This window comes from Trichosurus vulpecula, chromosome 4 (genome assembly GCF_011100635.1).
Source record: "Trichosurus vulpecula isolate mTriVul1 chromosome 4, mTriVul1.pri, whole genome shotgun sequence".
NCBI lineage: Eukaryota > Metazoa > Chordata > Mammalia > Diprotodontia > Phalangeridae > Trichosurus > Trichosurus vulpecula.
Window position 1 is genome coordinate 116,144,646 of NC_050576.1, and position 23,861 is coordinate 116,168,506.

The following is a 23,861-nucleotide window of genomic DNA, read 5'->3' on the forward strand; positions in this document are numbered from 1 at the left end:
AGAGGACTGAGGCTGGGAGATGTTTGGCTGTGACAGCTGTCAGGCTCAAGGGAAATTGACTCTTGGACAAAGACATCAAAGGCTCTCGTTACAAGACCCTTTTCTTTTCTCCTTGCCCTTTGGTAGGCCTTGGTAGTCTTGTTTCCATCTGGGGATGTCAAGGGGTGAGGAAAAGGGTCATGTAAGTAGCTCTATTATCAACGACCTTTACCAGTCACTTTCCAGCTGTGTTGTATGATTGGTGAGTCTTTCAACCTCAGTTTCCTCATCTTTAAGAAGGATAATACCCCATTATTTCCTAACTGGGGTGTTATCTGGAAAGCACTTTATATAAAGCTGAAGGCCCTATATAATGAGTTATTATTGAGCTTTTCTGTATCTGAAAGCAAGATAATTTATTTCCCTTTTTTTGGATTCAAGTCATAGCCCGGGTTAATGTAGCACAAGAGGTTTTTTACTGACTGTCTTTTTGGTCCTGTGGGTATGCCCTGTGTAAATCTACACATGCCAGATAGAGCTTTGATTCCCTATTATGTTCCAAATCATGGGCAGCTGTCATCAGATGCTTCATCTTGAACAGCTGTGTGTCCTTAGATGTGAGATCTGAGTAGTCTAGCACATTCCTGGAAGGTTAGGGGATTTCTAGGCACTCAGGTCTCCCCTTTTTGAAAAAGGTGAAGTTGACTCCCAGACTTGTAGGCACCAAAAGCCCCATCTGAATGACCCTCTGGAGCAGGTGTACTTTTGCCATCAATGAGGAACACAAGAACTCTGCTTAACAAAGGGACAAACCCTTTTAAAAACATCAGGGGAGAAAAAAATAAAAACATCAGGGAATTCTAAGATGATGAGGTTGGGCAACACTCAAGAGGTCCATTCCTCTGCCTCCCTATTTTGACCCATCTGAGACTCTTTACCGAGCTAGCTGAGCGAACACAAGACTAGACAGAAGGTTGTAATTTCATTTTCCCTGCTGGTGTGATCTCTTGTGGGTAAGAGTAGGCCAATGGCACAGCTATGCACTAGATCCAACTCCTTTTGCAAAAAGAACATCATGATGAGGGACAGATCTGACATATTGGTTCCAGCCCATGTTAGCTCAAGTTTTAACTGAATAAGATTAGGTTCTGAGGAGTGGATAACCCTATGCAGTAGGAAGATTAAGAGTTAAGTTAAGAGAAGCCTATGTAGTCGAGAGGACAGTGAACCAAGAGTTGGGAAATTTGAGTTCTAGCCTTAGCTGTGCCACTAATTGAATGATGAGTTGGCAAATCTTTTACCCTGTCTGGACCTCAGTTTCCCCAACCATAAGATGAAGAGAATAGATTGGATAAATTCTAAGGCTCCTTGCGGCTCCAAATCCAATGACCTTGGGACCCATAATGTAACTAAATGATCAGCAATACTGAACTGTTTTAACAGGATTTAGGTTTTAATAATTTTTTTTTGGTGAGAACCTATGATTTCAACAATGTTAAGAACTCCAAATATGGAAAATCCCTCTATCCACACAGATAAGCAAATTGTCTGTAACTTAAGAGTCTTAAAGACACAGTGAAGAGGTCAGAGGCAAGCTTTGAACATGTGACTTCCCGACTGGTTCCCTATCCACTTCATAAGGCTGCATCTCATAACAGGGTCATTTTGTACTTCATAGTTATAAGGCTGGTAAAGTCTATTGCCAGGAAAGGTGCCTTCTGTAACCTTTTGTCTCTCACTCTTGGGTTCTGAAGCCCACCTTTAGCCTCAGCCTCCTAGAGTTGTTGGGTGTGCCCAGCCACTTTTCTGGGGTCTCTGTGCTGCCCCTCTAAAGCTGCAGTGTTCTATTCTAAGCAGGCAGTTATGTGGCACAGTGGATAGAGTGCTGGCCTTGGAGTTAGGAAGATACGGGGTTCAAATGCTGCCTCAGATACTTACTGGCTGTCTGGCCCTGGACAAGTCACTCATGTCTCTATGCCTCAGTCTTTCTCACCTGTAAAATGAAGATAATAATAGCACCTAACATACAGGGATGTTGTGAAGATTAAATGAAATAATATTTGTAAATTGCTTTGCAAACTTTGAAGTACCACGTAAATGCTGTCTAGCTACTGCAGACCCCAGTGACCTCAGTGTAGGGAAAGACACAATAGAAAAATGCCAGTAAACAGACATTAATTTTACAAGACCAGATGCTAGGTAAGGTATGGGGAAACCTAGATTAACATGACATGAGTCTTGCCAGTAAGAAGCTTACATGACCTACAGGTTTTGGGTTTTGGGGTTTTTTTTTAGGATAGCAATACTAGGCAGTATGTCAAAAAGTGCCAGATGGCTGGAACAGACAATATGTGCCCTGGTTCAGAGGTGGAAGAGATGACTGTGGATGGAGGTAGTTAGGAAGAGCTCCTTGAAGGAAGTGAGATCTGAGCTGTCTCTGGAAGGATATGCTCAGCCTATGTAGAGGTGAAAGAACATTCTAGACCAATGGGTCACACTTGAGGACCTAGAGGGCCACATGTAGCCTTGAGGCCAAAGGTTCATCACCCCTGGTCTAGACTTTAGCTATGACAGGAGAAAATTATGTTAGATATGAAGAATAGTCACAACAAGTAGTTGTTGAATGACAGAATGGTTTTTGGTGATGGGGAGGGGGTTAAATTTGTTTACAAGAGGTATTGGAAAACAAGAGTAGCTTAGTACAGCAAAAAACTTCCCTAAATTGTATCCGTAAACCCAATGTGTGCCAATGGTAACAAAAGGGACTGATTATGTAAGAGAGTTTTCATGGATGTACAGAGGCCAGTTCTTACATAGAACTCATGCTGAGAGCAGAAGCTTTTCCCACTTTTGCAAGATTTTGATCTTTTATAAAAGGATTGTATTCTGATTGGTCTGGAATGGTTTCTAGAGAGAGTCCAATGCAGTAGGAAAATCAATGGACTTGGAATTAGAAGGTGGAGAAAGCTGCATAGCATAGTGGAAAGAATACTTGACTGGAAGTCAGGGGACCTGGGTTTTCTTCTGGCTTTCTCATTCATTAGCTATGGGACCCTGGAAAAGTTGCCTCTCATTAGATCAGATGCTTTCAAAGGTTCCCCTCCCCACTCTTACGTTCCATAAGATTCCAAGACCACCAATTGAAGGCTGGGAGGGACCCTGTACAGGCCTCCTCGATCAACTCTCCCACTTTACATTCCAGGAAACAGAAGCTCCTAAGGGAGATATGTCTTCCCCAAGGCCATACTGCCAGGTAGCGAATGAGCCAGACAAACTGTGTGACTTTTGGGAGGTTCCTTCCTTTCTCTAAATTTCAGTTTTATCATCTGTTAAATAGGAATAATGTATACCTTTTCTACCTTAAGAGTTGCTGTGAGGATCAGATGAGATCACAGATATGAAAGCTCCTTGTAAACTGTATTTTATTTTATTTTATTTACAATATCTACATTTTTATTTAATATTTTTAGTTTTCAGCATTGATTTCCACAAGATTTTGAATTACAAACTTTCTCCCCATTTCTACCCTCCCCCCACTCCAAGATGGCACATATTCTGATTGTCCACATTCCCCAGTCAGCCCTCCCTTCTGTCACCCCACTCCCCCCCATCCCCTTTTCCCTTACTTTCTTGTAGGGCAAGATAGATTTCTATGCCCCACTGCCTATATACCTTATTTCCCAGTTGCACCTTTTTTTTTTAACATCTGCTTTTTAAACTTTGAGTTCCAAATTCTCTTCCCTTTTCCCTCCCCACCCACCCTCCCTAAGAAGGCAAGCAATTCAACATAGGCCACATATGTATCATTATGTAAAACCTTTCCATGATACTCATGTTGTGAAAGACTAACTATATTTTTCTCCCTCCTATCCTGTCCCCCTTTATTCAGTTTTCTCCCTTGACCCTGTCCATTTTTGAAAGTGTTTGCTTTTGATTACCTCCTCCCCCATCTGCCTTCCCTTCTATCATCCCCCTTTTTTATCCCCTTCCTCCTCTCCTGTGGGGTAAGATACCCAATTGAGTGTGTATATTATTTCCTCCTCAAGTGAAATCTGATGAGAGCAAGATTCACTCATTCCCCCTCACCTGCCCCCTCTTCTCTTCCAACAGAACTGCTTTTTCTTGCCACTTTTATGTGAGATAATTTATCCCATTCTATCTCTCCCTTTCTCCCTCTCTCAATATATTCCTCTCTCATCCCTTAATCATATATTTTTTTAGATATCATCCCTTCATATTCAACTCACCCTGTGCCCTCTGTCTATATATATATATATATACATATACACACACACACACACACACACACACATATATATATATATGTATATATATGTATATTCCCTTCAGGTACCCTAATACTGAGGTCTCATGAATTATACACATAATTTTTCCATGTAGGAATGTAAACAAAACAGTTCAACTTTAATAAGTCCCTTATGATTTCTCTTTCTTGTTTACCTTTTCATGCTTCCCTTGTGTTTGAAAGTCAAATTTTCTATTCAGCTCTGGTCTTTTCACTGAGAAAGCTTGAAAGTCCTCTTTTATTGAAAATCCATATTTTGCCTTGGAGTATGATACTCAGTTTTGCTGGGTAGGTGATTCTTGGTTTTAATCCTAGCTCCATTGACCTCCAGAATATCATATTCCAAGCCCTTCAATCCTTTAATGTAGAAGCTGCTAGATCTTGTGTTATCCTGATTGTGTTTCCACAATACTCATATTATTTCTTTCTGGCTGCTTGCAATATTTTCTCCTTGACCTGAGAACTCTGGAATTTGGCGAAAATATTCCTAGGAGTTTTCTTTTGGGGATCTTTTTCAGGAGGTGATCAGTAGATTCTTTCAATTTCTATTTTATCCTCTGGCTCTAGAATATCAGGGCAGTTCTCCTTGATAATTTCTTGAAAGGTGATATCTAGGCTCTTTTTTTGATCATGGCTTTCAGGTAGTCCAATAATTTTTAAGTTATCTCTCCTGGATCTATTTTCCAGGTAAGTGGTTTTTCCAATGAGGTATTTCACATTGTCTTCCATTTTTTCATTCCCTTGTTTCTGTTTTATAATATCTTGATTTCTCATAAAGTCACTAGCTTCCACTTGCTCCAATCTAATTTTTAAGGTGGCATTTTCTTCAGTGGTCTTTTGGACCTCCTTTTGCATCTGGCTAATTCTGCCTTTCAAGGCATTCTTCTCCTCATTGGCTTTTTGGAGATCTTTTGCCATTTGGGTTAGTCTATTTTTTTAATGTGTTATTTTCTTCAGTATTTTTTTGTGTCTCCTTTAGCAAGTTATTGACTTGTTTTTCATGGTTTTCTCGCATCACTCTCATTTCTCTTCCCAATTTTTCCTCTACTTCTCTAATTTGCTTTTCCAAATCCTTTTTGAGCTCTTCCATGGCCTGAGACCAATTCATATTTTTCTTGGAGGCTTTTGATGTAGGCTCTTTGACTTTGTTGACTTCTTCTGGCTATATGTTTTGGGCCTCTTTGTCACCAAAAAAGATTCCCAAGTCTGAGTCTGAATCTGAGACCGTTTTGGCTGCCTGTTCCAGCCAACTACTTGACCCTTGCGTTTTTTGTCAGGGTAAGACTGCTTGTAGAGGAGAAGAGTACTTTGTTCCAAGCTTGAGGGGCTGTGCTGCTATTTTCAGAGCTACTTCTACATGGCAAGCTCTGTGACACCAGTGCTCCTTCTCCCCCGAGAACTGCCAACCAAAATTATGGCCCAGATTCAGGCTGGGCAAAGCAGGTTTTGCACTCTTGCTCTAATCTGCTGCTTAATTCCTCCCACCAGGCGGGCCTCGGGCCAGAGGAAACTGCAGCTGTAGCTCTGGAAGCAGCCTCTGAGCTGCACCACCTCCACTGCTCCCTGGGGTGGTGGTCGACTGTGAACTCCTTTCACTCTGTCCCAGCAGCTTTTCCCACTAACCTTCTCTGTTGTCTTTGGCATTTGTGGGTTGAGAAGTCTGGTAACTGCCACAGCTTACTGATTCAGGGTGCTACGTCTGTTCAGCCTAGCTCCTGGTCTGGTTGGTCCAGGCACGGCCCAGGCTGGGCTCTGCTCCCCTCCGCTCCCAGCTGTGTGTGATAGACCCTTCCCAGGGACCATCCAGGCTGTCCCCGGCTGGAGCCCTGCTTCCCTTTGCTACGTTGTGGGTTTTGCAGCTCTAGAATTTGTTCAGTCATTTTTATAGGCGTTTGGAGGGACCTGGGGAGGGGGGCTTATGCAAGTCGCTGCTTTCCAGCCACCATCTTGGCCCTGCCCCCATAAACTGTAAAATGCTAAACAAGGGTGTGGTTGGCTAGCCTGGACTCAGATCTCATTGTCTTCCTCAGAGTTGATACCTCTATGATTTTTCAAGATCATCATCATCTTCCTTAACCTGGACCACTTAAGATACCTAACAAATGGGCAGCCTTCCATTGAGCGATTCCCCATTAGCTTTAAAACCCAATTCTCAGGAAATTACTTCCATCATGTTGTACTGGGGATCTACTGCAATGGCCGCTATGGCTCACTGGGCATGAGCCGGAGGTCCGACCTAATGGACAAACCTCTAACCTTTCGGACTCTGAGTGACCTCATCTTTGACTTTGAAGACTCCTACAAGAAATATCTACACACAGTCAAGAAAGTCAAAATTGGGCTATATGTCCCCCATGAGCCCCACAGCTTCCAGCCTATTGAGTGGAAGCAACTGGTTCTCAATGTCACAAAGATGATGAGGTCGGACCTAAGGAAAGAGCTGGAGAAATATGCCAGGGACTTGAGAATGAAGGTAGGTATAAGGGCAAGGGGCATGACAGAAGAAAGGCAGCATGACTGGTGGAAGCAATTTATCCTAAGGAATATAATTCAATTCCCCCATCCTTTACCAAAAACAGCCCAGATTGCCTAATATGAGACACCATACTTTTCTGTATTTCTCTATGGGATTAGCTTCTCCAGTTCTTCCCTACCAGGCTGGCTGGTTGCAATATCCCACAAAGAATCCTAGTTCCAAGGTTGCAATGGCTCGAACTCCCATATCTGGTGGGATTTGCTGCTGGCACCTGAAACAAAATGTCCTGGTTCACTTCATGATGCCTGCACAGTAGGTGAATTGTGTGTGATCTTTAACCTTTGAAAGCAGGAAAGACCACAAAGGAAAAGAGAGAGGCTGTTCAAGTCTGGCAGTTTTAAAGCTGCATCCTGTTATGGCTACATAGCCAACTGAAGGTTACTCCCACTTATGTGGTAGGGGAATGTTTCTACAGTAGGCAATCTGGGCATACTCCAAAGCAGGAGTGGGGAACCTGCAGCCTTGTGGCCCTCTAGGTCCTCAAGTGTGACCCTTTGACTGAATCCAAACTTCACAGAACAAATCCCCCTTACCTAAATGCCTCTGATTCTAACCCTAACCCTAATTTGAAATGCCTCTGACTCTAACCATAACCTTAACGGGCGGCACTTGAGGACCGAGGGGGTTCACATGTGGTCTTGAGGCTGCAGGTTTCCCACCCCCGCTCCAAGGCCTCATTACATACACACACACAGACACACACACACGCAAATCCCCCACAAAACTTTATTTTTTGCTCTATGTTTTGCAATGGCCTTTGGCTTAACATGATATATTTCTGACCTGATGTGACAAGATAAAACAAAGAAGAGCACCGTAGCTTCACAAAAGTTTGGAAATCACTGTGCTGAGCTCTGTCCAGACCACACACAAACAGGATTTGTGTTCTCTAGAAGATGGCATTCAAAAACAACGTGATGCTCCCATCATGTTTGTCTTGCCTGTTCCTCATTTTTTAGAACTTCTAAGTCAGGAGCTGTTTGCAAATCTTTCCCCAGACATTTATTAGCTGGGTGACCCTGGGCAAGTCACTTAACCTACATGTGCTTCAGGCATCACCCTGAGACCTAGCTACTAAGTAAGTTATAAGTCATAGAGGAACTCCCAAATCCATATTTCCATGAGCCGATTTCTTTGTATTTACTATGCATGTGAAAACTAGGCTCTGAGAGGGGAAAGGACAATGCCCATCAGAGGTTTTGTTGTGATTATTACTTGGGGAGCTGACCTCTCATCTCTGGGAGAAAATGGGGGAGAGGTTCTTGATTATTTGGAACTATATTGCTTGTCATGAACACTGTAAAAGTGACTCCTCCTCCTGGAAGTGAAGGAGGAAGAACTCCTCAGCTTTGGGAACCAAACTTGCAGGGCTTCAAGCCTTTGGTGCTCTTGAGCTAAGGGAAAAGAGCAAAAAGTGACATCTATGGCGTGACGCATCCTCTTCCTGACATCCTAAGCCAGGATGCCTCCATCCCCCTGTGGAAGCCACCTTTCTTAGAGCCTCCCAGGCTGTAGTCTTGGAGGCAGTGACTGGGGCTATAGAAAAATATGCTGTGTGGGTAGGGGGTGGGGAGATGTTCTTGGGATCAATGATGGCACTTTTTTTTTTCTCTCTTAGATCTTGAAACCCACAAGTGCCCACTCTCCTCCCCTGGAGAGAAGTCGAGGAAAGTCACTATCTCCCCGGCGGAGACAATCAAGCCCTACAAGACGGCTTGGGAGGCGAGACAAATCGTGAGTAATGTTTCCCCTGGTCCCACCTATGGTGCTTTAATGCTTCAAAATCTGGTGCTTTCTTAGTCCACGGGGACAATGCTAGCTAGCTACTTCTGGGACCTGGCATTTTGAATCAGATGGTGATATCCATAAGCAGAGATGAATGAAAGAGGAATATATCTCCTTTAATTGACACAATGTAGAGTGAACACCATCTATTATCATTACACATGACCACACAAACGTGAACCACATTATAGTATGGACAATAGTCAGCTCTCAATCATCTACGCAAATGGAGGAAAGAGAAGCACAGGTAATACTTAAAAAAAAAAGATAACCTGCAAACCATTCCTGTTTGATTTGGGGAACTTAAGTCCAAGACCCACACCCAGACATCCACATATTCATCCCTGTCCTGATTCACCTCTTCTGGTTTAGTCCTCTTTCAAGGAGGACAGAGGCCAGTGATCCCACACCCATTTTTGGTTCAAGAGGACCTAAATGGGTGCAGTTGAGAGGCTAAAGGGGTATCCCAATATAGCTCATAAAATGGATGACAGATTGAAAGATAATGATCAAATATACTAGAAAAACTGTCACTAACAATAATACAACAGACATAATATTTTATACTTTTCCATCTGTTATCTCATTAGAGCCTCATAACGACCTTGGAAGGCAGTTGGGCAGGGTGGTATTTTATAGATGAGGAAACTGACACAGAGAAATTTAGTATCTTGCTCATGATCACAAAACAAACCAGTGGAATATCTGGGCTTGCAACCCAGACCTCTAGACTTATGGCTCAGTGCTTGGAAAATATCTAAGGAAGAAATAGAAATGACTTCAGTCTCTCCATAATGGTAGAGGTCCCGGTATTAACTCCAAGGATGATACCCTTCCTGATAAAAGTAGCTGGTATTCATTGCTTGAAGTCAGAGAAATAAGGAAAGGGGATATCATTTTAGCAAGAGAAATGAGAAAGCAGGATAGTTTATTTATAAGTTATTCTTTTTAAAGAAGAATTTTTGAGGAAATAGGATCATTTCAGGCCCCTTAGGCAAGAAGTAAGATGACTTTCTGAGCCAATCCCATCCACTCCAACCACTACTAACCCTAACCATCTCCTGCTTTGGGTTGTTTGGGAAACTAAATCCAGGTGCATTTGTGAGTTAAGGTGACAGTTAAAATCTAGTGATCTCTGTACTAACTTAAGCCAATGGTCCTTTGCTTCCTGGAGAGATTTCAATCAGACAGGGTAGAGGGGTGAGAGACAGCATGGTGTAGTAGATAGCCTACTTGGAATCAGGAAAACCTGAGTTTAAGTCCCCTTTATCACATAGAAAGGCTGTGTGACCTTAGGTAAATCAGATAACTTCAAAGAACTCCCCATGTTAATGAAATCACAGGTCTGGTAAGGAAAAAAAAAAACGGTAGAAAGGAAAGGAACTCCCGAAGTTCCCTTTGGCTGCGCTAATAGCCAGGTTGATAGGTTTATACACAGTCCACAGCCTCAGTCAGAGGGGAGCCTGAACCAACTCAACAGGATCCCCAATATCTAGCAAAAACTTGTTAGTCCTCAAACTCCTGTTCCATTCATCCTCTCCTTCGTAATGGCTTCTAGAACAGGGTTCTGGGCCTAAGCATTTGAGCTAGCACAGGAGACCTATTCATAGATTGAAGAATATGGGGACTGACTCCAGGGACAAGTTTATTTAGCTGGAACTCAAAGGGACTTTACATCTAAAGGTAGGATTGATTAGATGCTGGGGCCTGACCAGGAGACCATAGCGTAAAGTCTAATTCAAGGATGTGGAACCTGTGACCTCAAGGCCACATGTGACCCTCTAGGTCCTTGGGTGCGACCTTTTGACCGAGTACAAGTTTTACAGAACAAATCTTTTTATTAAGGGGATTTGTTCTGTGAAGTTTGGATTCAGTCAAAGGGCTGCCTTTGAGGACCTAGAGGGCCACATGAGGCCTCCAGGCTGCAGGTTCCCCACCCCTGGTCTAACTGGTCATCTCTATAGTAATTTACATACATGATCTCATCTGATCCTTACAATCACCCTAGGAGGTATGTTATCCGCCTCTTAAAGATAAGGAAAGGAAGGCTCAGAGACGCAATAGAGCTAATACACATCAGTCACGATTTGAAAGTCAGTTTTCTGACAGCAAGTCTAGTACTATTTCCACTGTGTCATAACTGCCTTTTAGATAAGGATTTTTTCATCTTATTTCACTTTATCTCAATAAGTACTTATCATCTGATATGAAAAAGGCGCTGGGTTAGGTACTGGTTATAGCAAGATAGGTAACATTTCTCAGGGTGTTTGCAATCTAATAGGGGCTTAGTAATTGTTATAGAATATAAATGGGAGGATAGTTGTGGTCAGATAGTCTGATGAGAGACAAACAGGCCATTAGGTCTGACAGAAGTTCTACCTGCTTATGGGGTAATGAGGAAACCAGGTCTTTTTGGTGGATAGAAGAGTCACAAGTTCAGATAATATCACAAGTTCTGACTGTGGAATAGAAGTCATTAGGTCCAATTTGGGTGAGTAGGGGGGACAGGGTAAAGTAACAGGAAAAAATAACTCTAGTTTCTTTGGCATGTTCCTACTAAAGATGCTGATGGATGGAGTCCAAGTTTTCATTCTCCTTTTAGATCCAGAAATTTCTTCAGACCACTGTTAGAATCTTTAGCCCAGACTCCATTCCCTAACTTCTAACTACTTCAACCTGCAGCAAAAGTGGCCCATGCCTAGGCCTACTGAAGACAGAAGTTAGCATGCCAGCATCATTGTGAGTGCATTTTTAACTTTTGGTGGCAGGAGAAACACCGGTTCTTCCTCCCTCCCACCTATGATTCCAAGTTCAGATTGGTTACCTGAAGAATGTTGGGTCCTAAGGACAAGAGGAAGGACAAAGAAAAGGCAGAAATATTAGGTACAAGGATGGGAAAGTGAGACCAGAAGAAAGATTTGATATTGCTTTCCATTCATTATCTGATTCTCAAGACAGGCAGACACTAGGGGGGTTATCATTCCCATTTTACAGATGAGGAAGCTGAGGAGTGGAGGCATTCAGTATTTTGCCTATGGTCACAAACCCAGTAAATCCCAGAGGCAAGATTCTAACCTGCCTTTTCCTACTTTTAAATCCAGTGTTCTTCCATTACACTGTGCTGCCTCTCACAGAAACTCTTCCCAGCGACAGAAGGCGATGGGGAATTTTCCCACCCAAAATTTGCTGACCTTGACCACAGTTGGATAATCAAAGTGATGTTTAGCCCCACTCCTTACTGGAAGAGGAAGCTTTTAGCGAATGTGAAACAGGTCAAAGCAGAGTCAATGCTACAGGAACCCCTAACCTCACCTTTTGCCTATCACTGAAGGAATTTGGAATTCCATTGCCTCGCCAAATTTAGTTTTCAATCAAAGTCAACAAACACTGGTTTGGCACCTATTATGCAGCAGAGCATTGTACTAAGCTTTGTAGATACAAAAACAGTTGGTGAGGTATCAGGGTACTTGGGTACAGTGAAAAGAACCTTAGATTTGGAGTCAGAGAATCTGGGATCAAATCCCAGCTCTGTCGCCTGTGGGAACCTGGGCAAGTCACTCTACCCCTGTGATTCTCATTGGAAATAAAATGGGGGTGGGGTGTCAAATTTGATGGCCTCTAGGACCTTCCAGCTTGATGTCTGTTATATATGACCTTATGGCCCTGTTCCTACCCTCAAAGAGCGTACATTTTCCTGGGTGGATATAATATATACTCAATAAGTAGATACAAGGTAATTTGAGGAGGAAGACAGCATGAACAGTTTGGGGAGAGAGGGAAGATTAGGAAAGGCTTCACGGCCAAAGTTTACTGATGAGGGCATGAAGTCAATAGAAAAAATGGAACTAAAATAATTCTTTCCCCAATTCCTGCCAAGCTATGTGTGTGACCTTGGGCAAGTGGTTTAATCTCTCTGGGCTTCCATTTCCTCATTTGTAAAAGGATTGGACTAGATGACCTCTAAGGTCTATTACAGTTCCAAAATTGCTCTTATGTTAAATCCTGATACTGCTTTGGGTTTTAGGGTGGTAAAAAGAGGTGAGGGATGGACAAGGGAGACAGACAAGGGAGACAAAGGTGGCAGGAATGGTTTGGAGAGGTGGGGGCCGGAATAAATCCTCCAAAAGAAACCAAGCGTCTCTTCCCCATGACTTCAACAACAGCTCCTCCATCTCTAGCACCGCCACAGAGTGAGCTATAATTAAAACAGAGGACTTGTTCCTACAGTACGTCCAGGGAAATAGTCATTTCTCAGCTCCTTCATCAAGCAGGATTTTCTCCAGGGACGGTTGCTTCTGATGAGACAAAATAATAGAACACCTTATGTGCATTCTCTCCTTTGGTCTTCACAACCACCCTGTGAGGTGGGCAGCGTAGGCGTTATTTGCCCTATTTTAGTAATAAGGAAACGGGCTCAGGTTTATGTGACTTGTCCAACATACAAGGTCTCATCAGTGACAAAGCCAGCACTCAAACTCAGGTCTGACTCCTACTCAGTGTTAGCTCACACTACTTTCTGAGCCCCATTCAGGTCTGGAGGGGGTTGGGCCCTTTTTTCATTGCTAGTTATTTTAGCAATTCATAGACCATTTGGTCATTTTTAAATGTCAGAGCCTATACTGAGAATTAAACATGGCTGGCAAGCTTAAAAGTTACAACAGGCACTTCACTGGACACAGAGCCCATCTGCTACATGCCCTATTCCCAGTAAGGGTATGTAAAGAGTACAGATGGCTCCAGGTCCTCATCCAGCCAGGGCTATTTCCAGCTCCAGATCTTTTGCCCTTTCCACAGTTGTCTGAGTATTCATTCTGGAAAGTGGTATCAACGTCCCATTCTTGACACAGGAGGTCAGATGACTGGGAGGTTTGTTAGCAACTGCTGGGCTAGTATTAGCGGGTTGAAACAGAAGCTAAGGTCACTCTCATCGTATCTTCTGTCCCCTCCACTCTTTTCAGTTTTTCCTCCTTGCAGTGTTAACCTTTTCTACACCAAACAGAAAGTTTCACCCTATAGCTCGCAGATTTAGAACTGGAAGAAACCTTAGAGATCCATCTAGTCCTATCCCATCATTTCAGTTCCTAGAGGAGGCAAAGAGGAGTTACAGAAATACATATTTTTCAAAAGTGCCAAATGTTTCCTCCTTAGGACTACCCTTCTTGGCCACTGATGCCTGTGACATGGCTCTGAGTGTTAGAGCTCTCTCTCCAGTTAAAGGATAGAGGGGATGCTCTAACCACGTCTGGCCAAAACAAGCCACGCTCTCTAGAATGAGCAAATGAGTATTTCTTTTAAGATGCAATGGGCAATTTATGGTAATTGTCACCAGAACTATGGGAATTTTGTTTTCACTTTCTCTTGTCTTCCTTCTCTTTCTCCCTTATGGCTGCCAATCACTCCCTTCCTCCCCCTCCAGCTAAAATGTGATTAAAGATCTCAGAGGTTACTGAACTCTGAGCTAAAGTAAAGCCTCCAACCATAATAGAGCCCAAGGCTTTAATTCAGTCAGATGGGATAATAAAGTTCATAGATTCCACTATTAGCTCTAACTTCAACCCAGTTATTGTAAAAAGTGTCTTTGGACATTGAGTCTGGTAGAGCTTGGGGGCTGTTGAAATTTTGTTTTGGCTTTATCAATAAGGTCAAATGGAATGACCTTGCCTTTCACAGTCTGACCTTAGTGAAGGACCCTGCCATGGATGGGGCACAAGCTGCCATCCTCCTTTGTGGGCCCAGGAAGTAGAAATGTCCCCAGACCAGGGTTTCTTTAGTTTAAGCTTAACTCCCTAATCTCTGGCTACTTTGTTGTGCAGCCAAATGGAAGGACCATGCCTACAGAAGACAGAAGTTAGCATACCATCATCGTTGTAAGTGCAATATTAACTCTCAGTGCCAGGGGAAACTTTTGCTACTCTTCCCTGCTGTTTACATTCCAAAAACCAAACTGTGTACCTGAAGAATTAGGAGATCAGGAGAAAGGGAAAATAGAATTCTCAGAATTGTCCTGGCTCACATCCTCTGCCAAGCCCTGGCTGGTTAAATGGTCCAGGGGTGGAGTGAGGACAGAAGGACAGTATTTGAAGGGCCCAAGCCATTTAGTACCATGCTATAGAGGTGGTTCATGGTGACAAGTTGAAGAGAGGAGTGAGTTGAACACTGGGTCTGGCCATAAAAGTTGACATGCAGTCTGATAACTCTAATCAGAGCCTGCCATCTGAACTAGTGACAAGCTGGAGAGACAAAGAATGGGGAATGTGACAGAGGCCAAACCTGGCCTGGCTAAGGCCTGTCTGTTTATGTAGCAACTTCAGCTGTTGGCCTTAACAGCTGGTTAGCTGCCTTTTGTGCTTGTAATCATAGTGGGTAAGGAATGTGAGGGAAGGAGGTTGGCTTTCAATGAGAGTGACTAGTGTGAATGAAATCTCCCTCATCAGGCATCTGCCCTAGTTGAGGCTGCTTTTTATACTGTCCTTTCCCCAAAAGCATATAACACTTTAAATTTAGAATTTAGCCACTGTCAATTTCCCATTGGACCTAACAACAAAAGAGGGGCTAGGGCTGGGACCATAGTCTAGCTTCCTATTGCTGATATTTTTGGTTTAATCTGTTTAGCAAGAGCTAAAAAGTTACCTGTTGGATACTTACCTTATGGATCTGTAAAGGCCTCTCTCCCCAATTCCCTGAAGATTGGACCATAAAATTTCCCCAGACTCTTCAGTAAAATGAGTCATTCCAATTAGATAGCAACCACAGGGTGAAAAAATTATCTCAGGCATAGCTCTGAAAAAGGAGGAAGAGTAATAGGGGTGGGAGGTAGGGGCGAGGAAGCTAGAATTCTTATAGTCACCTCCTTACCCTAAAATCACTTCATCTCCACTTTACCAACTTGTCTCATCCCACCCCAACCTAGAATCAGGAAATGTGTTATCAGAGGTGTCCCTGACATAACTTCCTAGTTCTGAAGCTTCTTTGATGCTTAGAGCCCATATTCTTCTCCAAAGTCTCCTCAGTCTGAAGCTAGCCCACAGTATAATAATAATAATTTTACCAAGGTTTGTAAAGTGTTTTTTTTATATTATTTCATTTATCAGTGTGCTTTTTCTCTCTAGAGAGAACAGAATACCTGTTCAGTCTCCATTCAGCCTAGGACAAACTCTGTATCTGACGTTTCAGAATCAAAGAATTTTAGGGCTGGAATAGTCCAACCCATTGTAACAGTAGCAGCAGGTTTGAGCTAGATGGGGAATTGGCCAAGGAGGGGCCGGATCACAGCGGTTTTATCCAGGTTCACTCTTATCTCTGTGATGTCCTCTTCACCACAGCAGAATGGCAGGGTTGGTATTGTTCAACTTGTTTAGAAATGGTTGCATGCTGTCTGCTGTCCTTTTGGCCAGCTACTTCCCTCCTCCCTCCCCCTGCAAATACCCATATTTCTAAGGCTCCCTAGAAAATTATCCATCTAGTACTACAAATACCCCAAAATGATCAGCTTGTCCTTCAGTAAGGGAAAAAATGAAGACTCCTTCGCCCTCTTCTCCAAATAAAATGAGTAAAAAGAAAACTAGTTTAAAAGAGGCAGTTTTCTTCTATTTTCCCCATGAACACAAGACATAAGAAATCTCTGATTCCACTCCCCATTTTTAGAGGGTGAGGGTGGAGAAGGGGTTTGGAAAAAGGGTGTTCAGACTAATCCCTAAAAATACTCTGGATCTAATGAAAGGTTCTTGGCTAAGTACAACCCCAGCTAAAATCATCATCTCAACACTTGTGATTCTTAAAAATAAATCTATTTGTAATCTTTCTAATTATATTTAAGGGAGAAACTAGAGGAGGCCTTCACACATAATAGCTTACTCTCTCAGGTTTGGCCTAGCAAAATTAGATGGCAAAAGTTGAAGAGCAACTTGTCTCAATTTAGGCAAACCCTCACCTGCAGTGGCCATCTGTCATAACCCAACTTCCCTCCCTCATGAAGGAAACTACAGGTACAGTAGTAGCTAGGAGGAAAAATGTTTCATTACCCAACAATGAATTTTGTGATTAATCATCACTAATATCACTGTAGCTTCCCCCACAGAGATAGCATTACAAGTAGCCAAATATAAGCTATACTACTATGATCAGCCAGGCAGTAACTATGCTTTGTGGGTAGTCATCATAATGCAAACCCTGGGAAGGATCAAGAGGAAAGGGACCACAACTCATGCCCTGGGGGAGCTCCTAGCATAATGGGAGGTAAAACCAGCATCAGACTCACCAGGAAGCCTGGGAGACTGCTACATTTGTGTCATAACTTGAGGGGTGCCAAAAAAGGCTCCCCTGCCAAGAAAAATAACTAAGCCTCCTTTATTATTTCTTATGCTTGAAATTTTACCATTAGATTTCATTTCTTTGACTCAAAGAAAGTTACCTATGAGACAGCTACGCAACTACATAAAGCCGTATCAATTTATATGGAATTGTAAAATGACTATTAGACCACTTCTTGACAACTGGTTCTCCTTACGCTGGGGAGAAGCAGCTTAAGGATATAGGGTGGCAGAAAGCCTTCATTAACAAAGGGCTGAGACAGGTTAGACAGTGGAGGTGAAGCTTCCAAATAGGAATTCTATGTACTTTACAAGTGTGCCTATGGCCAGCCCCGGGCAGAGGAGATGTGGGAATATGAGCACACGACTACTACCAAACATCACCTCGCACTCTCTCTCACAGACCTCCAGAACACAAAGCAGCATGTAGTACAAATTAATGTAATGCTAAAGGGGAAAAACATAAAGATGCTATCAAAGGCAGGTGAAGTTAACTGGAAGTCTTCATGAAGGATGTTGTGTCTGCAGGCTAGCTTAGCTTGGTAGAGCATGAAACTAGTAAAGCCAGGGTTGTAGGTATGGGGTTTTTAATTTCTCCCCTTCCTCCCATGGCCTTAGATCGTACTCACTGGCCCTATCATCTTACAGATGTGCACAGCTGGCCACAGAAAGAACAGAGTGGATGTTCTATGCAAATTTACTGCATCTGCTGGAAAAACAATTGGTAGTTCATACTGTATTGATGGCAGGTCCCTAGGTCACTATTTATGCAAAGAGCAGCAAATTCCAAGTATGGGGCAGGGTTTGACAGGAGGAAAAGTCATATTCAGAACTGTTTATCCATGCAAAGTGTCTCTACATTACTTAAAGGGTTTAATAGACAAACTATGGCTACAGTTTGACAGAGACAGGATAAAGCAGAGTTAATACATTCCAGGTCGGTAATATGCCATGTGGCAGCTGGTGAGGCACTGGATAGAGCCCCTGGAGTTGGTAAGATCCAAGCTCAAATCTGGCCTGAGACACTGTCTAACTTTGTGGCCCTGGGCAAATCACTTAACTTCTGCTTGCTTCAGCTTCCTCAACTGTAAAATGGAGATAAATAGCACCTACCCCTCAGGATTGTTGTGAGGTTCAAATGAGATATTTGTAAAAAGTGCTTAGTATACAGTGCCTGGCACATAGTATAGGTGCCATATAAATGAATATGCCATTCCCCCCTCCCCAGTGTATGTGAAAGTTCAACAGGAGAAGTAAACAAATTGAGAGGCCTATAGGGAATCTTGTGCTAAATGACAAAAAAAAACCAAGAATGCGCTAAAATGAGCTGAGGAGACATCATGGCTTCTGTATAGTTTGAGGTCACAAGTTGTCTTACTAATGAAAAGAATCAAGGGCAGTAATCTCAACGGAATACCCAGACCCCCAAATCTGAGTAATTTAAAAGACAGTCAATTGTCCTTACTCGAGTAAATTATAAAGGACTTGCCAAAATGTGCTTATTTTTCTATTGACACCAATTCACAATGTTAATGAACAGCTTTGAAATATGGTTATCTGTCATCTAAGTTAACAGAAGGGAGTTGGAGGCTTGGATAATTAAAAACATTAGATAACACAAAGGCCATTTATATCTAATTAAGGACTGGATACATTACAGGTGTACCTTGGTTAATACTCACAGATCTCTGCTGCTGGAAAAAAGAATTGGAAGTTGATGCACTACTACTGTCCCTAGACCACTTTTTCTTTAATGTGAACTATAAGAGATATCTGTGACTCCTGAAAGGCACATTACAATTTATGAAGCATTTTCACATTCACTGTCTCATTTGATCTTTCCAACAACCTGTGAGGTAGGGTAGTTAATGATATTTACATGAAGCTGACACTATGTACCATGTCAATAAATAGAAGTTATTGTAACAAGATGGAAAAGCAGACAGCTGGGATGGAGCTAAGTTGGAGATATTTTCCAAGGGAGCGAATTTTTTAGTTATTTTGAAGGATAAGGAGAACACAAATTGTTGACAAGTTACCCTGCCTCTTCTCCTCCCCAACCTTTCAGTGGACAGTTAAGATTCTGCTTCTAGAAGTCCAGGAACCTATGATCTTTGGCTCAGGCAGTGGTGAGACCTGGCTGTTTACCTATTTCTAGTTCCATCAATATGAAATTACATCACCCATGTTCATACCAGAGAAAATCATTCACTGTAAGGAAAGAATGCCTTAAAAGACATCAATCAAGGAACTCTTTAACAAGATCACACTTTCATTTTGGGCTTCCTTTAGCATTTGTGGGAAAAAAAAAAAGCACTAGGTTCATTTACGACTGGGAAATCTCATCCTCTCAGGAAAAGTACAAAACCCACTGAAATAGAATCAGTCATTCATGGAAAACTTTTTATTAGGCCTTGATGTCTTTTACCAAAGAATTAGAAAGAGGGTGAAAGGGGCCTCACTATCTTTTAGTTGGACAATTGTAGGAATGCTGAGGTTTGGTCTACATAGTAGGAAGGGATTGATCTTTTTAAGAAAGAGAGGTGGTAGATCATCAAATAAATACTCTTCCAATCATATTCTGCTCAGTATATGAGCATTCAGAGAGGACAATGAAAAGCAAATTCTATTTCTTCCAAACTGCAACATTTAAATCTCTCTACTTGTTCATTCTTACTTATGAGTTTATGTTACAGTGAGGGAAATGGGCACGTGATTTTCAAACAATAGAAAAAATTCATAGCACCATATTTTTCCCTCATGATCTCATATAAAACATGCACTTTGATTTTATTTCTAAATCTAGAAAATTAACCATGCTTCAATGATAACAACATCTGATACACATACAGCCCTTTTCTCTTTTTGTTGTTTCCCTAAACCACATCAGGGATATCAAAAAGTGATGTTCATTTTCTTAAGGAAAATTTGGCCCATTCTGTAATTTCCACAAAAATTTATTTTATTATTAAGGTCTTTATGAGGCTTTTAGCCAGAGCTATGCTTTAGCTAGTGTGACTAGTCTTAGGAGAAGAAGGACTATCAAATTTGAAAATGTATAACTTGACCCTGAAAAGTATGTCACCCAAATTTGTGGTAGGTACTAAGTACTAATGGGGAGAAGGCATAGATAAGTGCCTGAGGGCCTCGAGAACAAAGCCCTGTTCAAAGAAGCTAACTACCTTTCTCCCCCTTCCTTCTTTTATTCTTAGGCCAGCACTCCCAAATAAGAAGGTGGCTGACCTCAGTACTCTGAATGAAGTAGGCTATCAGATCCGAATTTAACTAAGCCATAATGGCCAGTGGTGCTTCTGTCTGCACTTTACCCAGCACATGGCATCTTCGGGAGGATTTGCAACTCTTTATCAAGATCCTGTGAATTTTATTTTTAAGCAGTCACCTAGAAATAGCATAAGTGGGTGATATTTACTTTTTAAAAAAACCTATCAAGTGGCAACCACGAAAAGACAAAAAATAATAATTATGATTATGATAAGCCCTACCTGGGGCTGAACTATCTCCTTTACTCCAAAATGAGAGGACTACTACTTCAATGGTGGATCCATATAATTTCTCTCTCTTTCCTTTAACTGGCGCTGAATGCTGTGCTACACTGGTAATCTTAGAGACAAGTTTATGAAGTCTCTTCTCCCTTTTTTGGTGTTTGGACAGTACTGGCACACACACAGAAGGGTTAACTCATGATCAGTATTAGCAATATTCAGCAATAACTGAAGCAGAGGTGGGTATGGTTTTTAAAAGCATTTATATTACCTCAATACCTGATAGATATGCAAATTTGATGGTATTTAAATTTTTCTGGTAATTGATTTGTGTTGTTTCCCTAACATTTATATAGTAGGGATTTCCTTGTAATCTGAGGCTCTCATCATGCATGCCTATATTGAAATTTAAGGTATTATTATATGCATGTGTTTTCTTCAAAAGCAATGGAACTCTACTGGCATCACTGGAAACCATCTCCAGGACTATCCTGTCTCTCTTCCTTAAAGGCATTCCCTGACAAATGGGTTAAAAAAAAACAACACATTGTTCTATTTTTTGTCACTGACATTTAAATGTTATAGATTCCAGCAAAAAGCCCATGTCTGGGAGCTCTCTGAGGTAGAGTTGGTGCTGTTAGGATTGTCTCTGACAGTGGCATATATTCTTAGTGGGCCAAGGCCAAGAATGAATTAATGTGTTTGAGCACCACTTGACCTTTCTTTTCATGTTTTATTTAATATGGATACTGAGCCAGGCCTTGTCTCCAAAGGATTTACTGCTGTTAAATGCACAGACTTTTTCCTGATGTCTTATATTAAGACTAGACATGACAATATGATCTTTTGTCACCCTTGTTCATCAATGCCGTTCCATCTATTTACTCAGCAAGTAGAATGAATTTAGGAATATGATTAAAACAAAACTTTTGAGGATAAAAATGAAAGAATTTGCTAAGCATTTATGTCCCAGTACAGCAAAACATCTGATAGTGCTATCTTTGTCCATTAAATTCAGTACTATCCATTAACTTTATCCATTAACTTCTGGCCTTAAGATCCAGATTACCATGTAACTTCTGGCTATAGATTATAGTTCTTGCAGCACAATGACATAGAGTACTTCTTTACTAGTAGGTCAAAGCTAAAGATGGATTTTGCTGTTGTAAAAGGAAGGCAAAGCTTATTTTTTAGCAAGTGGGATTTTCCCCTTCTGCTTTCTTTCATTTGGCCAGAAGAATAAGAAAGTAGGTAAAATGAGAACCTGTCTGTCCTAAATCAACATAAACCTTAATTACAACTTGGTGAATGCGATGGAAATTAATATATTCCTTATATTCATTAATGCACAAATAAGATTACTTTCAACAAATTGGAATTAGTGGCAATTATTGATTGGGAGGTCTAAATCACACAGCATGAGATAATCAGAAAACTTACTATTATTAAAAAGTAGTAGAGCCAGCAAAATAAAACCACACAGTCTTCTAAAATACCTATCAGGTTGAATATCTTAAAATGTTACTCTTCTATACCTTTTAAAAGAGAAGTTTATGACCTTACTGGCCCTTAAAATTCAGATTACATAGGGTGTTCCTAAAGTCTGGACACATAGGCAAAAATGCATATTTTCAAGAAAGGAAATGAATGAAATTTTCAACCACATTTTATTTAATTGGAATATTAACAAATAACACCTTCAATATGATTGCCATCATTTGTGATGCAAAGGTTGATGCGCTTTGCAAGATTCACGTGAACTCAATGCAATAACTCCACGTTGCTGTCAATTTTCCTGTGTCCAGAGTTCAAGGACATCCTGTAGTGATCATTAAGTAGATCATAAACAGTGCTATAGAACTGGTGCCCATATTTGCATAACTGCTTTTGTACATTCATCAACACCATCTGAAGGTTTGTAGGGTGGTGAGTATGCTTTTGAATAAGTTGCAAGCCATTCTTCTTGAGCCTGTAACCAGATTTATTGTAACACTGTTATAGTATAAACTCATCTTAGGAAGCGGGGAGGGATATATATGAAGCAATACCAAATTGTGGCACAGCCTGTCATTTGTGAGAGAAGGGGAAAAAACAAACAAGAATGTATCCTGATTCTAATGTACTGATATGAAATCCTTAAAACTGCCAACTTGTTTAGTTAGTCAACTGATAAATTATGTCCTCCACATTCATTCCTTACTTTGGAGATTCACTCCTCCAAAGTAAGGGCTAAGTAGTCATGTAAATGTGTAAGTAGTACGTACATTTAAAATGTTCTTTAATCAGCAGTATATCTTAAATCAGTATATCACTGTGATTTTCTATTGTATTCTGCTCTTTTTAAAAGAGGGAATCCAAAAATAGGTTGGATTGAACTACAGGTTTTCCTTTTTATGAGTTATGGAATGAGGCTTGAACAAAGCACAAGTCTTGATAGCTTAAACCACCAAACCTGTATGTACTGATATTCCAAGATCAAAGATGAAAATTAATTTACATTAAGAAAACATTAAAATGGGTAAGAAAAATGTTGTTTTACCTCAAACTGATCAAGTTTTATTTAATTGCCAACAGCCTCAAGTATGGCAAATTTTTTTCTCAAGACTTTGTAATCTTGTAAACAAAATCAATTATTAATCCAGAGAGAAATTTATCAAACTGTATCATGGAAATACATGTAAAGTTTAAATGTGTATCAGAAACCCTGATTTTAAATATGGTTTGTGCTGTTTTGAGTGCACTTGATTTCAATAAGTGATATTTAGTATTTTCTATTATTCTATAATTATGTGTATTTCACTTTTTCTAAGTCAATTATTTCTTAAAAATGTTATTAATACTGGTAAATAAAGCTTTTAAAATTTAATTCAGTCTTCTTACACCTGACGTTTTATAAGCTGTATAGCCATGTGAAAACTTGTATTATTTTTTTTAAGTACAATCAGAATCTTGTTTATTCTCTTGGACTTTGTTCTGGAAAATGCATTTTTTTAATACTTATGAAAAACTGTGATTGTTTCAGTGAATATTTTTCTAGGTATATGAAAACCTGTACAATGGTATTTTAGGGAATACCAGACAGGTGCATGTTTCAGGTTTTGCTTTTATTATCACTTGTATGTTTCTACACAGCATGGAACTTTAATAAAAATGTCTTGAAAGTTCAGGGGTTTAGTTCTTATAAAAATGTGAACTGGCGTGATTTGTTTTTGTCTAATACAGAGCGTAATTCACTATCCTTTAAGCTTCATGTGAACTTCAAATATCCTATAAATTCTCAAACTTCTTTATGGTGTACTTTTATCCACCCCACCTCCTCTTTACATACAAGTTATCTTTCCGACTAAATATTCGAATAGCTCCCCTATTACTTGGCAGCATATTAGATCTTAAAACCTGAGAGGGCAAGAGAATAATGGAGTCATGGGAAGGCTGGATGGCCT

General features: G+C 41.0%; 1 protein-coding gene across 2 annotated transcripts in view; it reads left to right on the forward strand.

Moving 5' to 3' along the window:
* Positions 1–23,725, forward strand: part of VASH2 (vasohibin 2) — a 54,992-nt gene extending 31,267 nt beyond the window's left edge. For both annotated transcript variants that reach the window (XM_036755933.1, XM_036755934.1), the window contains exons 6-8: positions 6,377–6,758; positions 8,440–8,555; positions 20,128–23,725. In XM_036755933.1, the coding sequence (XP_036611828.1) occupies positions 6,377–6,758; positions 8,440–8,555; positions 20,128–20,200 (571 nt within the window). In that variant the 3' untranslated portion in view covers positions 20,201–23,725. The remainder of the gene's footprint in view (positions 1–6,376; positions 6,759–8,439; positions 8,556–20,127) is intronic.
* The last annotated feature ends 136 nt before the right edge of the window (positions 23,726–23,861 follow it).